The 18,565-nt window shown below is 37.8% G+C and overlaps 1 protein-coding gene across 1 annotated transcript; it reads right to left on the bottom strand.

The window, feature by feature from the left end:
• Positions 1–6,337: 6,337 nt before the first annotated feature.
• Positions 6,338–8,194, bottom strand: LOC129235850 (vesicular acetylcholine transporter). The gene has a single exon (XM_054869901.1). It carries the CDS (start codon positions 8,166–8,168, stop codon positions 6,372–6,374), a length of 1,797 nt encoding a protein of 598 aa, XP_054725876.1. The 5' UTR covers positions 8,169–8,194; the 3' UTR covers positions 6,338–6,371.
• Positions 8,195–18,565: the final 10,371 nt, after the last annotated feature.

Genomic DNA, 18,565 nt, shown 5'->3' with positions numbered 1-18,565 from the left:
GGTACGCGTGAAAAGTTTAATACAATAAATAAATATTTAGAGTTTCTAAAATAGCGGTAAACACCAAAAATTTACACCTAGAATTAATAATATTTATAAAAAAATGTATTCGCCTTTACACATAATTTTCGTCAATAGCTTATAGTACATCTTTTAGCCTTCTACTTGTATAAATATGTGTGTATATAAATTTGTATAGCAGTTTGTGTGTATGTGTGGTATAAGTATGCTAAGGTTTGTATACAGGGCTTGAATGCTTTGTGTACTTTGGTTAGAGTGCAATTGAAATGAATTGAACGGGTCTCATTTGCAGTTTTTACAACGCCATTTTTGATTAGTTACATACAAACATAAATACATGCGGAGAAATTACTCTCGCATCTCTTTCACTGGATTTTGCTTGTTTTTTGGTGTATTTGGACATTGTTTTTATTTTGATACTTACATCCGTATTTTTATGCGTATACAAGGGTGTAAGGGTGTGCACTGCAATCGGTATGTAGGTGTGTGTGTAGGCCTCGTATAATATATAGATTTATGTATGTATATATACCTATATTTCATGTTAATTAGTTTATTTTTAAGGTACACCCTGCTACTTTTCACGACATTTATGACTGCTGCTACAAAATATTCACAGCATTTTCAGTGCAGCACATAAAGTCAAGCAAATAATAATTGATTGGTAGGTTTATATGAAATTTCAATTTTCTTCTTTCACATCTTTATATACATATACAACTATATTAATGTGTGTACGTACGCACAAGTATGTTTTTTTTCTTTTAAATATTTAATAATTAATCTCACCATTTAATTTGTTTTTGTTTGTTTTTTGCTACACAATATCGTTCGGCTGGCAATACTATGAAGCAGTATTTTTGCATTACTTAAGAAGGAAGGAAAGTAGAAAAACAGGGCAAAAAATTAAGATTCATCTGTGACCTTAATTAAGAAATAAATAAATTATGTCGCGTACACTTCTGTTAGGTGTTTGGCCGAGCTCCTCCTCCTATTTGTGGCGTGCGTATTGATGCTTTTCCACAAATGGAGGGAGAGCAGTTCTAAGCCGACTCCGAGAGGCAAATATTTTTGTGAGGAGCTTTTTCATTGCACTCAATACAATCGGAGGCTTGTCACTGCCTTCCTAGGGCAACCGCTAGAATTTGAGCAGCTAAACCAATGTCTGAATTTTATTTGTCAGCCCTTCTTTTAGCTATTCAACAACGTTAGAGCTGTGTGTAAATCATTTGTAAAATGAAAAACAAAAAAAAACAAACAAGTACTGACACAAAAATTAAAATAACCAAAACAAACAACGCTCAAATAACTCGAAAAACTCAATGCTAGAGAATTTTCGTGTAATGAGCATCTCACAGATGTGCGGTACTCGTTGCTCATACGCCCGAAAATGTGCAACGATAGCTCTAATTAAGCGTACGGAACATAAAAAGACATTCGGTTGATGGTCGGTATTATTACAGAATACAAACCATGGGGTCAACATACGAGCATCATTGGAATTATTGAGGACCTGATTTGGCTGCCTTACTTAGAGTAGGTGGAAAGCACTTAGCATTTTCTATGTGAGTGTCCTGCATTTGCTAGATAGAGCAAAGCTGCGAATTTTGGGTTCCGATGTCATGAGAACGAGTAAAATTCGGTCAACTTTAGGGTATTTTCTTTCATCTTAACTATCTGCCCTTTCACTTTCCAGAGCTTTAAATACAATATACCAAATCTTTCGGTGCTTCTTGGCTCGACTTTTCAAATGTCAATTGCAAAATAAATAAAATTTTTATTAAATGATTTTATACAATATTGGAAACGGTAAATAATGCAAGAAAACTGCTACTTGGTGTTGAGTGTTTTTCTTCTCAGCCGCTCTTTTTCGATATTCATGCGTATGTGTGTAATTATATATATTTTTTTACATAATTTTGCACTATTGTGTACGCGTAATTTGTTTTTAACTATAATATATTTACTTTTTATATAAAAATTGAAGAGTGCCTTTACTTTTTTCCTAAATTAGAAATATCTGCTATTAAATGTTTAGCAATATTCGTATGTATATGTATATATGGGTGTATATATTGTATTTATGCAAGTTAGTATGCAGTACTTACTCACACCACATAATTCGCGCTTAGAGTAAACATTTAGTATAAACATTAGCTACAGAATTCAGCGGGTAATTTCATTAAAAATATGTATGTATAAGTTTGCAATAATTTGAAGTTCGCTTAATTCTGAGACACTATGCATGTATGGATATGTAATCTATAAGTACATAAGTATCCATATTTGAGAAAAGATATATTTATATATTTATATTTATATATATGTAGGTAAGTATGTATATATATATGTGTATATATATGTATAATACATGCTAAATAGCAATAATTAATATCACTGTGGTAATTTTAACAGGCGAGCCATTCGACTCTGATATGTATCGTTACCTTGGTTGTGTCTTATGTTTAAGAACTGTTTTCTGATACAGCGACTGCGTGAGTTCAACTGGCGACACGCCTACTTTTAATTGATATGTGGGCGTGAGCAACGTGTTGTCTCTTGCAATGTCGACACGCATCGTCAAACTTAAACTAAACACTTAATTGAACTGAGGATTTGTTTTTGATCTAACTCTAAAGGGGCTAAGTGCCAATTCGGTACTCCAACGCCACTGCACATCGACACCCGAAGTGATTTTGTGCAACTTTTTGATATGTAAGCGATATTGATGTCGCGTGCAGAGCGTCGCCTGTGTGATGCCGAATTGAGCATTCGCCCTACTTACATAATAAATGTTTTTTTTTTCGTAATATACTCGTAACCTCCGATATCTTTTTGACTCCTACTTCTAGGTTTGTATGTATATATGACTATCAAGTAATCTTTGGTTTTGCTAGCTTTCTTTTTGCATTCATTAATTTACAAAAATTAAAAATACATAAAAAATACTCTTGGATCAAGTGGGTATTTTAATTAGAAAAATAATTTCACATCAATACGTGTTTATTAATTTTTATGAGGCAAAAGTGGCTGAAGTTTCGTAGAAAATGGCGCAATTCTTACTTTGGCCGGGCGTGATTGAAAGAAGAAAAAGTTTGCAATCTATGGTAATCAGATAAAAACGGCCGGAGAAGAAATTTAAATACAAAACAAGAAATATTTTGGCTTTGTGAGGGATTAATGAATCCTTTATGATTGACAAGTCCTTGCAAAGTCAGAGAGATGGCGGCACTACTGGCGTGTGTCGTCTCTTGGAGATGCGAGATCGGTGTATTTCTTTGTGCTTGCCATTCGCTTGAATCGAGGAAGTCGCGTGATTTTCCTTTCCACCACTACAACTCACCAGCTCACGCCTCAGCAGTTGTGGTTGCAAAATTAATTTAAATAAGGTTCCCCAAGCAATTTAGTAGTTTTTATTTTTTCACGGACTTTTCGAATGACCATTGTATTCATGCCATTAACTGCTAAGCGGCATATCATTCAAGAGGCCACCTCGGTCAGTGAATGATCGCTGTGAGTTGACTAAGTCGTCAAATTTCTTTTTTACAACTTCGAGTATTGCGTCGTTTGTATTGCATTTAGCACCACCGTGTTGGAACCACAGCCCAGATGAAACGCTGTTACCGTGATCTGACCACAAAAAATCGATTAAAGAAGCTTTACACTGAGATTAGTTGATGGTAACGCTATTTGCGCAGCAAAAAGTGCTGAGTTGAGCACTTTTGGATTTTGGTTTCTTCAATAGTGGTGATTTGCATGTTCACATATGTTAGCCGTTGAACCCAAAACGGGCCTCTTTTATGCCACGTTTCATGTTGCGTATGTGCAACTGAGCTGTAATTTCGATAACACTTTTTAATATTTTTTTTAAATGGTTTGCTTGGTTTACGTTGATAATTGTCTAAAGAGTATTGAAATGAGCTGTAATGCATGAAAGTAGGTCATACAGTAGATTTGCTTGACGTCCAAGTAGGACTTTAAAGTTCCGGATAGCGCAATGTTCTGTTTATTTATTTACTTGACAGCGCTTTGTCATTCTTTGACATTTAAATTTCACTGATCGATGTAGATAGCGAAACTTTGGTACCAGAAACCTTTAATCTTTTAAGGTTATCTTTTAAGTAACTTTTCATTACGGGCAACGAAAGCAGAAATTGCTCGGTATGCATGCAAACGTATGCTTGGAAGAAGATGGGGTCTTCAACTTAAGTATAATTTATATAGATTATTTCTTAGAGAGGCTCTTAATGCACTGACACATGTTATTCCTTCATATCAAGAAGATGGCAACTCTAAGTGCATTTAGGTTAAATGGAGCGGGTCACTGGAGGGAAAAACGTATGCCCATGCCAGTCTATTATTGCGACCAACTCAGTATACCTCGGGAGGACGGATTACATCGTTCGAATGGTGACATTCAATAGGAATTTTGCCACTCTCTTTCCATCTCGGGAGGAATGGAGTAAGGTACTTTTACTAAACAACTTCGACACTACTGTCTACACAGATGGTTCAAACATGGATTACGGGGTTGGAGCAGGTATATATTCGCAGAGACTTAGAATTGAAAAATCTGTGCGTCTTCCTAATACTAGCAGTGTATTCTAGGTGGAAGCACCGGCAATAGGGGAAGCTTGTAGGCTACTAATTGCAGACTTCTCTTCTAAGGGCAATATCGCTATTTCTTTCTTAAAACCACAAAGTTACCTGAATCTAGTTCCCGGAATATCGGAACTTTGGAGGAAACAAAAAAGTAACGAACTGGCAAGAGTTGGATCTGCCATGAATAACATTTTTGCAGAATTGGTATTCACACCTCTGGGTGTAATCAAAAATGCAATCTTTTTAAAATACCTACGAATCGCGGATTGTAGGTGGAGAGATCAGACGGCAGACAAAGTTAGCCAACTGTTATGCCCTACCTACAACCACAAACAAACATCAACATTGACAAGTATGAAACGAAGCGATGTCTTCATACTCACGGCAGTGATAACAGGCTTCTGGTCCTTAGGAGAGCAGACCGCCAAAATGGGTATCTCTGCTCTTGCCATAGTTGTAATCAACGGGAGTAAAAGCAAAGTATCTTCCACTTCCTCTATGAATACCGTGCCCTATGAAAGGTGAGATGTTAACGCTTGGGAAGCTGTTTTTTGAACCTTCGAAGAGCTGACCGGTGTAAACATAAACGACCTTAGACGGTGTGTCCATCGCTCAGATTGGATATAGTCGTGAAGGAATAAACATATAACTTGTTGGTAGTGAGGATGTGGCAATAAAATGGTGCGGACCGACTTTTATTAAAATGCCTAATGGTTAAACTTCAGCCACATATTATATAGCGGAACTCAAGAAAGAGTTATATATATATGTATGTAGGTATATATATGTGTGAAATTAAATTTCTTAATATTATTTAGTTAAAATTCATGTGCCGTAAAATTTTTTTTTAAATATTCTCTAAGATCCTATGACACGGAAGTGGGGAAACTTTTTATAATTCTTTTAAAATAATACTTTTTTGTATATATGTAGTAGGTGCAAGCACATATGTATGTATGTAGCTCTTTTTAGAAATTAGAGCAAAAAATAAATACCAAATTTTCATTACTTTTTTGCTTTTATAAATCAGCAGCATTTAGTTTTTCCAATATTCTAAGTAAATAAATGAGTTTGTGCTTAAGAATTTAGCTCCATCGCAAAGCTTTACACACAATAACCATTCAGAAGTGTTTCTGTTTTATGCTTTATACAAGTGTTTTACCTATACGCCCCTATTGTGTATATACATATGTATATGTATAAGTATTCTGTTATCTTACATACTTTCATATTCATACATTTAAGTATTCCTAGTCGCTAAATGTGACTTACGCATATAAATATTTGTAAATTTCTCAGTGTATAATACAAAAGTTGTGTTGCTTGCAATGAAAATTGTTTAACTACTTTTGAAATTCGGTTACCTAATTGTTTTTGTTTCTTTATATACTAACATACTTGTATTGTATAATATATGTTTCTGTATAGATGTAGCCATGCTTGCTTTTCATCATACATGCATACACTTGTATGTGTATATGTGTGTGTAAGCATGTGTTATTTTGCTAACCGGTTATACTGTGCAATCCACATGAATTTCCTTTCTTCTAAAACCTATTTTTTCTTCGTTTTTGCATTGCCTCTAAATTTCATTATCATTTATATATTTATAAGTATATGCAGTTATATTCCTATTAGACACAACAATAAAGTACACTATATAGTTAAATCAACGAAATGCGCTCAGAGTTATATATAAGTAATACAAACAAACATAGATTACCGCTAAATTTGTGTAAGACAACATTTTAAAACCCTTGTCTAAATGGATTCGCTGGACCGGCCGGACCTCTGCTCGCGCCCACACCATCATTCATTTGTTGCTGATGCTGCTGTTGTTGTTGCTGATGTTGGAACGGATTAGCAACGCGTTGTTGTGGAAGATGTCGCGATTCTTGTTGATAATTGCCACCCTGCTCCTGATATCCAGGCTGATATTGTTGCTGATAGCCCTGATTCTGTTGAAAGCCCCCACCTCCACCGCCACTAGTCTGCTGGTATTCACCTTGTTGTTGGTACTCGTAGTTGGTGTCATCCACATTGGATTCCTGCTCTTGCTGATACTGCTGCCCATATTCGAGATGATTTTTGAAATCACCATCGATTGGTTTCTGATCGTGCATTACATAGGTTTGATACTCTTTGTTCGGTGGATCTTGCATTAGTATGTTGGCTTCATTCTCGAATGGTTTAAAGTCGTAGATGTTGCGTAGCTTACGCAACACGGGTACATACAGTAGATTGGAGAAGGCAATGATGAAGTTGAGTGCTGTAAAACCGATCGCTTCTACTACACCACCCGCTATGATTGGTCCGACTGCGTATGCGATCGAGTATGAAATGTCCGCAATGGCATAAATGCTGCCGTACACGGATACATGGCGCACGTCCACCAAGTAGCCAAGTGTAGGCAGAAGGGCAGTATCGATGAGCGCAATGCCAAAGCAGATCACACAGATGGGTATCATTAGCATTGTATAGGAGCTAGAGAATGGTATGATGAAGCAGGAGAAACCTTCGAGCGCTAGACCTACGGCAGCCATTAGCCACTGATGGTGTGGATATTTTTTCGCCATTTTAACTGTGATAATGACACCTAATAGATGTGGAAAGAAGGCTGGCAGCCACACCATACCGATTTTCCAATTCTCTGTTGTTAGATTATCTTCCATCCATAGCGATATGATGGGCTCCAAGAAGGCTAGTGCCACATTTGCCATAGTCAATGCGCCGGCACAGACTGCAATGTACGGATCCATGAGTAGGCGCCAAATAGGAATAGATTGTTGTTGCACTTCTTTGCTTTGTCGTATTTGTTCTTTAACCGGCTTCATTACCAGCAATAGCATAAGGCCATCCAAAAGACACATTAGCGCCAAGATGAGAAATGGCACCTCTTTGCCAGCAAACTGGTAGAGCGCACCGCCAAAAGGTGGCGCCACCAAACAACCGAAACTGATGAAAGCCAATGCAATACCCAATGCTTGTGAGCGTTCATTTTCCTCGGTGAAGCGATCGGCTATCATAGCCAAGCCTGATGTGTCGGCGAATGCAGAACCGGCACCTTGCAGTGAACGCGCAAAGAATAGCAGGCTATAACTGCGTCCGCAAGCGAACATCGCTGTTGAGAAGAACATAATGGTTAGGCCGATCATCATCGGTAAATCATAGCCGATGCGATCGATAAGACCACCAGAGAATGGATTTACCATCAGCTGGACAATGGCTTTCGATGCGAAGAGTATGCCGGTGGCGGAGTCTTGACCGTGATGGTCGTGGTGCACTGGTATTATTTCACCGGTGCGATTATCACGCAGTAGCGGTGGCATTGGTGTGTCATCCTCAAAACTGCCGATTTCGCGCAAGTAGTCTGGTATAATGGGCACAATCACCATGTACAACATGTTGTCCAACAGCAGCGCAATCGAAACTATCACCAATATGAGGCGACGCTGATTTACTGGCTCTTGAATTTTCTCCCACACGATCTCCTTGACTTCACGCAGCTCCAGATTGAGCAGCGGTATTTGAAAGGAACCAGCCATTTTGGAAGTCTTATAATACAAGTTTTTGAGCGTTCAAATTCTCTTCTTCGTATATCTTTGTGGTTGCGGTTGCTGTTGCTTTTGTTCTCTTGTACTCGAACGGTGTTGTTGTAGCTGTTCTCTTTATGCTCTATATTCAGCTGCTTGTGTATGTATGCCTGCTTTATTTGGCCATCTACTATCCTTTTTTAAAGACAACGGCGCCCTTTGTTGTTGCGCTATAACTGGTCCAAACTCTTTTAGCTACTGTCGGAACTTTTATTCCCATTTATTTTGTTTTGTTTTTTTTTTGTGTTTTGTAACTGTCGTGGTTTTACTTTCCAACTTTAGTTGTTTGGAATGCTAAAACTTTTACTTCAGTTTTTAATGCTCTTCCTTATTCTCTCTCTTCTCGTTGTGGTATTAGTGGATTTTGTTGCTTTAGTTGTTTTTGTTGATTTTGTTGTTGTTACTAACAGGCACATTGTGTTTGCTTCCTTTATATTTTCGCTGTGTTTATGTGTGTGTGTGTGAGTTTGGGGGTTTGTATTTGTTTCTCCGTTAAACTTCTTTTTGTGATCTCTGCTTGTGGCTGGCTGGCGTACATTTGCTTTTCTCACCCCACTCTAAACTTTGTTTGCTCTTCTGCGCCCAAATGCTTGCTTCTTGTATGGGACTATTTACATTTTAGTAGTATTGGTGGCAACCGTCTGGACAACCTTTAACGACACAGAAACAAGATTTCCATTAGTTTTTAATGTCAAGTACTTTTCATTGCTTGCATTCAGATGTTTTTTAGTTTTGGTTTTGGTTTTGCATTCGCTTATTCGTTCTATTTGTTGTGGTTTTCTTAGTTAAAAGATAATTCATTCAATTTCATTACTTTCACTTAAAAGTTTTCGTAATGTTCAAAATGTTTGAGTTTCGAAAACAATGACTAGCATAGAATTTTAGGATTGAAATGTTGTTTCTGTGAAGTGAAAGAACGTCCATTTTGTTTAATTGCTTTTATCCATTTGCAAGGAAATAGAAATATTTGCTTATCGATTTTTTCTTTGGTCAAAATTTTGTATATCATTCGTTAAAGTTACATAGTTAATTAATTTGGCGCTCTACAAATGGCAAATTTTAATTACACGTCAGTGCTGCTGAAATACGCAATGTTGGATGGTACATAATTGGTACAACAACAACATTGTTACAAAAGTTATCGACAATTGTTTGTAATATTGTAAAATGGGGTCTGTTCTCTTTCCACTAGTGACACACATTTCAATCATAAAATACATAAATATAACCAACTACTCGTAATGCTTTCGGTACGTTTGAGTACACGTATGAAAATCTAAATACTTGTATAATATTAATTAACTTGTGTAAGTGTATGTGTGCATATGAATATATACATATATATGTGTGTGTATGTGCAGGGAGTAACCCATAACCACTTGTAATATTTTATAACACTTGCATCTATTCGTGCCTGGAACCTATAGTTTTTCATCCACAGAGCCGAGAAACGAAGCGAGAGACACATTTACGCGTGCCCCTGTCTCTCTGAAGGCAAGTTTTCCAGTGCTGCATTTTGAAATTTAGTTTAAAGCATAGTACTAAGTTCGCATTTCACGTGAAACGGCTGTCAAGATTCATACAAATTGCATTGCCGTGAAATATGCGTGAAATTTCGTATGTATCTCATAGCACAGTTGACGCCGTGAAAACACTAGCAACATTTCACGTTCAAATTCTGGCCCAAAGCCCGCGAATGATGATTAAAGTTGCGGATTAATATGCAAGGCGGTGCAAAATTAATCACCCTATCGGCGAATTTATAACTTTTGCAAATGGCGTCGTTGGTCAACCATTTCACACTTGTGAATTAGTCTGCTGCAGTAACAATCAGACAAGTACGGGAGCGCGTAAAAGTCAGTATAAAGATTTCCACGACTCAAAAACATTTCTTTTTAATTACATTGTGTATACATATATACATTATTACATTATGTATATAATGTATAATTATATATATATATATAATTGGCGCGTACACCCTTTTTTTGTGTTTGGCCGAGCTCCTCCTCCTATTTGTGGTGTGCGTCTTGATGTTGTTCCACAAATGGAGAGACCTACAGTTTCAAGCCGACTCCGAACGGCAGATATTTTTATGAGGAGCTTTTTTCATGGCAGAAATACACTCGGAGGTTTGCAATTGCCTGCCGAGGGGCGATCGCTATTACAAAAATGTTTTTATTAATTTTAGTGTTTCACCGAGATTCGAACCTACGTTCTCTCTGTGAATTCCGAATGGTAATCACGCATCAACCCATTCGGCTACGGCGGCCGCCGTAATTACATTACGTCAATTAATTCTGCCCCATCCTGTGATTAAAGCTTTACTTTGATTACAAGAATTTAATAACATTTTGGTATGGGGTTTTTCGGATCGAGTTCGATACAATTCGGCGCATAATGGGGATTTTTCGACAAATTTTGTTCAGTAGTCTTAGAGAAGGCAAAATTTAACCGATTTAATATCTCTTCGTTTCTAAAGATCGTAAATGATTTAGCAAAAGATTGTCTAGGCCCCTTGAATAAGTGTATTTTTATGAAGAATTCAGAAAAACTTTAAAAATAAATAAATTATAGGTATTCGAATTCGGTCTGCAATTTGTTTATCGTAGTTCTAATCAGTGGTAGTACATCAGGGCAAGTATACGATTTCCCAACCTCCCTTGAAGACTGAAATCATCTCATAAATAATTAAAAACTTAAAAACTAATGTTTTTCAAGGTCAAGCGTAGAATTATTACCGAAAAAATTAAAAAAAATTATCTAAATACTTATATACGTTTTTGAGGTGGATGAGTCCGAACTTATTGTTCGTTTGTCCTTGCGAGGTCAAATTGAAGGAAAAAATATTTTGAAAAACGAATTAAACCCCAGAGAGTTCTTGTTGTAGAGACGTCTCATCCGGAGCGGCACAAAGATCAATGCTTGATCCCGACTTGGGGAACATTAGTTATGACGCAGACGATATCACCGCAGTAATCACAGCACGAAACCTTGAAAAAGCTCATAGAATGCTTAATTAAGTCATGATGCGGGCACAAACGTAGCCTCAAATCAGCCACAGAGAAAACGGAGCTAATACTTCTAACGGATAGGCCGGAGATTCCGCTAGAAATTAGCATTCAAACTTGCTCAAATACGCTTACCACAGAAAAGGTTCTAAAGGACCTAGGCATAAGACTCTACCCAAGGCTAACTTTCTGGGCACAAATAAAATACGCAACAGAAGAAGCCGCCAAGATGGCAACCTTCTCAGTAGACTGATGCCAAGCATAGATGGACCAACCTAAATAAAACGGGAAGCGGGCTCTTATACAGAGCTGAACTGTGCCGGGCTAAATGCAAATCATCGGTGTAAGCTCCTAGCATCGGTACAACGAACGGGAGCTAGGAGGCATATGTCTGCCTACTGCACAGTATGAGGGCCAGCTGTTCAAGTGATAAACGATGCAATACCTTTACCACCAATAGCCTTTAAGAGGAAAAAGTTGTAGGAATTAAAGATCAAGGGGATGGATACGTGCAGCGCGCAAAGTAAAGAACAAAATGCGAGACCGCTGAAGAAACGAAACGCGCGGCAGATAGACGGCTGGACTAGTAAAAGACGTCGCCACATGGTACAGAAGAAACTTCGGTGAAGCCAATTTTTATACAACACATATGATTTCGAGTCACGGTTATTTCTAGAAATACCTGTTCAAAGTAGGAAAATGCGAGCACTCCACACGCATATGGGGAAATGTAGCCGAATATGACGCTGAACACACCTTTTTCCAATGGATGCGTTGGGAACAAGAATGTTGAACGCTGGGGAATGCAGTCGGTCACACAGCCACTGGAAATGCAATCGACAACATGCTAAGCAGCGAGGAAACGTGGGAAATCATCAGTGGTATCACCGAAAAAATTCTGGTGATGAAAAAGCGTTACCTGGACGCAGACACATAAGCATAGACCTTGTAATCAGGAATATGGAACGCCACTCTGAAGTAATGCGAAAACGACTCCAGGGACATACCATTGCTGTGACGGCAACTTTGGTGATGCGTCAGCCATTTTAAGTGTCATCATCCGCAACAAAAAAAAAACTCTATAGAAACTCTTCTGTTTTAAAAATGCAGTTGAATCGCATAATTATGTGATATTTTTTACTAATTAAATTTTTTCAACTGTATTGTAATTTTTTCTTGAATAGTAAATGTTTTCTCCATAACTCAATATAATGGCTCTTTAATTTGCATTTTTAATGACGCTGCATTATAGTCTCGGGTTGCTGCTCGTTAAACAAACAAAAGTCCAGGCAGTGAAATTTTAATAAAACAGAGCTGGCAGTTGTAGCGACTAAGTATTTAGATGTATAACGAGAATCACAACTACAACAATATGGAAATAATAATGGTAAAATAAACTAGTGAACAACATTCATTATCGTTTCAAACAACGCTCAACTACTGAACAAATCATAGAAAATTCAAAAACAGTAGCACAAATACATATTTACTCGTATTAGCTCAAAAAAGTAGAAAAAATGCCCGAGGATAATGAATGGCATAAGAGCAACAGCAGAAGAGGACAAATACACACACACATACAAAAAGCAAAATGAATAGACTAACATGAAACGTGAAAAAGTAGAGTAGAAAAGTAGCAAAGCGGGGCCAAACGCACTTGAATACGCTTACACGCTGCTGAATGCCAAGCTGCTCACAGCAATGAGTGTGCGCCAGTACAGCAGAGAAGTGAAAGTTGCAGGAGGAAGGACTTGAGAATGTCTACGGCTCGGAAATTGCCCAGCCATGAAAGCAGCTAGTTGAAATACCCAGGGGCATTGATGTGGTTGCCACTCGTAAAAGTGTGGGGAAACGAAAAGTTGGTACGAAAAGTGGAAACGCACAAATGCGTGTTCATGCCAAGGTAGGTAATACATATGTACATACATACATAAACACTTACATATGTATATATACTCCCATACTTTTATGTGTCTCTGTATAAATGTACTAGGTAGGAAGGCAGATATGGGGATTTTGCTCTACTTATGTATGTCTGTGTGTATGTATAATAAACTTTGATGTTGAGTTGCATGTGGCGCACCGCCCATTGCGAAGTAAGAAAAGCAAGCTGAGAAACTTTGCAGGTGTGTTTACGAGTAAATTTCACGTTTTTCTTTTTTCTATTCACTTTGTTAGTTGAATTCCAATTTGCGTATTTTTTGTGAGAATGTTGTGTTTTGTCTGTTAAGCGCGGGGCCCTCAAATTAGTACAAATCGTAGGAATATAATCGACGGAAAAGGAACACAAAAATTAGTTGAGCAAAAATTCGGTAGCAGTCAAATAAGTTTGTGATACGACGAGTATATCGTTTCGATCGACGTGAATTTATAGCGTGAAAAATAAAAAGAAAAACGAAATGCACTACCGTTTTCATTCTCTGCGCAGCAAAACAATGGCGGCCGCGATAGATTTTCTATTCTGCGCTTCTTTCAAAAATTTGTTACTAAGTGTGAAATACTTTTTTCTTTGCCCTCCACATCCGAATTCGAACGAACACAGCCAACAGTAAACCGACGTGTATCGTATCTCCGTCACACTGTCAATTAATATTTATAGCGTGAAAAGTTACTTACACATTTCTGGGAGCACATGTCTACTTATATGTATAAAGGGTCTTTCAAAAATTGAAGAAGCAGAATTGTTTTAAAATAAAATATGTACAAATTTAGATTCTTTCGGGTTTCACTATTTTAATTCAAAATACGGCTCTTAACAGTTATATGTGAAAAAATTACATCATTTAACTGTCCACCATGATTCATGAGTGTTATTCGCTGTTTACATACAATTCGAACAAGAAAACGGCATACTGAAACCTTTAAATACGGTATACAAAGACATCGCTGCGGGCATAAAAACACGGATAGATAGAAAGTAGAATAATCTAGCAACTTGTAAAACCGCGAAAATCATGTGTACAGAGAATGCAGATAAATACGCCAGATTCGTACTAGCCGTCTCTAGAAAGGAAAGCGGAACTATCGTAGGTATACTGACAGACCACAATTTGTTAGCGGCACACGCATACAAGATGTGAATTGCAAACAATGATAGCTGCAGATTTTGCAATGAACTAGCAAAGAGGGAAACTCTAGAACACCGTCTATGTTCTTGCCTCTACAATATGCGAGGTTAGAATGTCTCTCGGGGTTAGAGCTTCAGAGTTTACTTAGATTCGCAAAAGAAGCAGACTTATTACAAGAAGTCTACTACAAGGAAACGTAAGGGCCAAGCTCCATCTGGTACCACTAAGGACCAATAGGTCTATGTGATGGCTTTCAGCCAGCCAGGTCTACCTACCCTAACCTAAATGTGCAGAAGATTCCTCCATTCTCCAGCGCCAGTTAATAACTTATAAAGTATAGTTGGTGTGTGCGTAATCGTTTACTCCTTATATATATATATACAGGGTGGCTGATGAAGTTTGCTACATTAAAAAACTCAAATAACTTTTTTTTTAGTGTATGGAATTCATTTTTTTTTTTTCAAGTTGAAGGTCATTAAATTTTATTAAATGTAGCTTAACTATAATAGTTTTAAAAATAATTGAATTTAAATGCCCCCCATGCTCGTTGACACAAGTGCGGCATCTTAGTAAAAAGTTGTTCATTGCTGCTTTGAGAATTGCGACAGGAATAGCCGCAATTGTTGCCCGAATGGATTGTTTTAGTTCATTCAAATTTGTTGGATTTGTTTTATAAACTTCTTGTTTACATAAACCCCACAAGAAAAAGTCAGGTGCAGTACGGTCAGGCGACCTGGGGGGCCAACGAAATTCGGAGTTTCTTGAAATCAGTTTATTGGGACATTTTCGTCGCAACTATGTCATAACAGTCTGGGCTATGTGAGACGTTGCCCCATCTTGTTGAAACCACACAGAGTTGAAAGGAATTCTCTTTCGGCGTAGTTCTGGATAGAAAAATTCTTTCAGCATTTTCAAATAACGGTCTCCAGTAACCGTAACGGTGTGACCATTTTCTTCAAAAAAATAAGGCCGACAATACAGCGTGAAGAAACCGCACACCACACTGTCACGCGAAGAAGATGCAATTCCGTCTCGTGGAGTATCTGTGGGTTAGAAGTACTCCATATTCGACAATTTTGTTTGTTCACATTGCCGTTTAAATCGAAATGGGCCTCATCAGACATGAAAAGGCAGTTTAACATGTTTTGGTCTTCTTCCACCATTTGCAGGATCTTCTGGCGAAATTCCAAGCGCATCGGCAAGTCTGCTGCATTCAGTTTGTTAACCATTTGAATTCTGTAGGGAAATAAGTCTAAATCTTTGTGCATTATTGTTTGCAAAGACTGTCGGCTGACACCAAGTTGAGCAGATAAGCTTCTTGTTGAAACCCTTGGATTGATTTGTATAGCTGCAGCTACAGCAGCGATCGTTTCCTCCGTCCGAACTGGTGGGTTTCGATGATAAGGCCTTCTTGCGACTGTTCCTTGCTCAGCAAAATTATTCACCAGTCTCATTATGGTCCATCTGCTCGGGGGATCGCCGCCAAACATCCGCCTGTACTCTCTCTGTACCAAAACTACGGCCTCCAGTGCGTGATAGCGGTGGACTATCCAAATTCTTGTTTGCGTGTCCCAGTTATCCATTTTAATAAATTTTAAAGATCAATCTGCAAATTAAAACAAAAATGGAACAGGTAGCTTAAAAAGAAAAAAAGTTATTCAATTTTTTTTTGGTAGCGGCTTTCATCAGCCACCCTGTATATATAATTGGCGCGTACACTCTTTTTGGGTGTTTGCCGAGCTCCTCCTCCTATTTGTGGTGTGCGTCTTGATGTTGTTCCACAAATGGAGGGACCTACAGTAGCTTTTTCATGGCAGAAATGCACTCGGAGGTTTGCCATTGCCTGCCGAGGGGCGACCGCTATTAGAAAAACGTTTTTCTTAATTTTGGTACTTTCACCGAGATTCGAACCGACGTTCTCTCTGTGAATTCCGAATGGTAGTCACGCACCAACCCATTCGGCTACGGCGGCCGCCTCCTTAACATTAGTAAATATCAATATACTTCGTATGCGAAAGTTATCAATATTGTTCCAATGCCTGCTACATCTCAAATTTGCCGTATTTATTTGGAAACCATTTCACGCAGTCTATGTTATAGATTAAAGTCTATTCAGAGAGTTTTTGTGGGTTTTGTTTTGCCCTTGATGAAATTCGTTGATCCCATTCTGCTCTATCGCTCTATTCGCTTGTTAATAAATCTGTCCTATTAATAAAATGTCTTTAGAATCTAGTCGTACTCTGTTTTCGATGTTTTTTGTCTTTGATATTTGTGCGGGCTCAATAGATTGCCCGTATCTGCTCAAAAAAATTAATTTTAATGTTCCCTCACTCATTTTCTGTTGTAATGAATTTTTTTTGTGGGTATTGCTAAAACTGTTTGTGGAATGAATGCTCCTATTAGGAGGGCGCTAGCTCAGTTTAATGTTTATTCTTCTTCCTTAGACTTTTATTTATTTTTTACTCTAAGTTTACTTTTAAGAAGTTCCTCTAAGACTCTTGTCATAAAGGCTTTGTACGTATCTAAACCTCCTGTTTGCTGATTAATAAATAAATAAATATTCCGGCGGTGGAGCCTTATTATTTTGTTGTACAGTGTAATGTATTACACGAATGCACTTATATAAAAATGGAATATGGGGAGTACCATAAATTTTTCTCAAGACGTCTTGCTCAAATCTCAGTTCCTCGAAAATATCAGCAGAAAGTGTCCAACTATCTTTACATCTCAGCTCATTTGAAGTTTGAACACTTCATTCAAAGATTTGCTTTTGTTTTGCGCCATGTCTAAATTCACCAACAACACTTTCACCCCCGATCGCTGCTAGATATATCCCCAAACCTCTACCCTTGCAAGCGCTTGTAATTGACTCAAGTGCATGGCATGCGTCGGGGTCGACAAGCTCATTAACAAACACCCAACAACCAAACACCCCTATGGACCCAGTCAAAGGCACTGGCTAAAAAAGGTGAATATGAAAAAAAGCTTAAAATACAAAAAAGCAAAAACAAAAACGAAAATATTATGAAAGCGAGCGCACGACGTGGTCATGAAAATTTAATGATGTAACAACGTTCGCGTCACTGCTAACGTCATCGTTATATTCGTAGCTATAGAACGTCTAGGACTCGTACATAGATTGGCATTAGCCACCCACTGAAAAGGATATGCGGTTTGAGGAGGTGGTTCGTCAGCGCTTGTATGCAACGCTTGAAATTACTCGAATGTGTGTGTTGCGTGCGGCTGAAGTGGACTTTTGTGCCTATTATCGTACATACAAACATTTGTAAAGTACAATTTTTTCACTCTGGGCACTCTATGGCATTCTCCATTTCCGCTCCACCAAGGATTTCGAATCATTAGACGGTCGCTATGTAGGCGGAAAAGTTGTTGTATGTGTATTTGTGTGTACGTATGTATGTTTCTAAATATTGCAATGTGCTTGTGTGTGTAAGTGTGTGCACGCGTTTTGTTGATTCGAAGGAAAAAGCAATAATAATAATTACACTTGCAACGCTTAAATCACCTTTTTGAAGTGCTCACGAATATGCTACGGCTTATTCACATCCACTCATAGTTGTACGTACATACACATACACATGCAAAACATTCACGGATGCGAGTATTTCACTTTTTGTATCGAGAAGTATGTATTTTGTGGTGGTTGCTTGGCCTTTAACTTTGCTACCACCTTTTCGTGACACGCCATACGCCATTCAAGTACGCTTCACATCACGTGCACGAGAATTGTGTAAATTGTTTGAAATTATAATAAGGTTTTCGTATGAAAATATTCTATGTGTGTATGTTTATATATTTGTGTGGCAAAATAATTGAAACTGGAATAAATAATTGCGCAAATGTCCTCGAAGACAACAAAAGCAGTACTACCACACACAAAGTTGTAACAGCATTGGCAACTTCCTGTTCGGCGGCCGGAGGTGATTAAATCGATTTGTGGTACACTTAGGATGGAAATAAAAATGTGTTAAGAGGGAAATATTTGATCTGAAAATATGTAGATATGTATGTACATTACGTAACGCAGTTTTAATATTTTCTTATATTTATATTAACTTGAATGGGAGAAGAAAACAAGTGGGAATAGCATTTTTGCTAGTTTTCAGAATGAGAGACTTTATTTTCCTCTTCTTACTTTTTCGCAATAAGTGTGTTTAAAGAACTTAGCAACATAAAGAAAAGTAACACATGGGCTGAAAAGTCCCGGGCCTAACACATAGATGCCACTAGTTTTATGGTGGTGAATGCA

This window comes from Anastrepha obliqua, chromosome 1, assembly GCF_027943255.1.
Source record: "Anastrepha obliqua isolate idAnaObli1 chromosome 1, idAnaObli1_1.0, whole genome shotgun sequence".
Lineage (NCBI taxonomy): Eukaryota > Metazoa > Arthropoda > Insecta > Diptera > Tephritidae > Anastrepha > Anastrepha obliqua.
The sequence above is the reverse complement of the archived record's forward strand: the minus strand, read 5'-3'. Positions and strand labels throughout refer to the sequence as shown.

What these genes read in the sequence shown, in the direction of transcription:
- LOC129235850 (XM_054869901.1), bottom strand. Translation starts at nt 8,168, where the DNA reads ATGGCTGGTTCCTTTCAAATACCGCTGCTCAATCTGGAGCTGCGTGAA.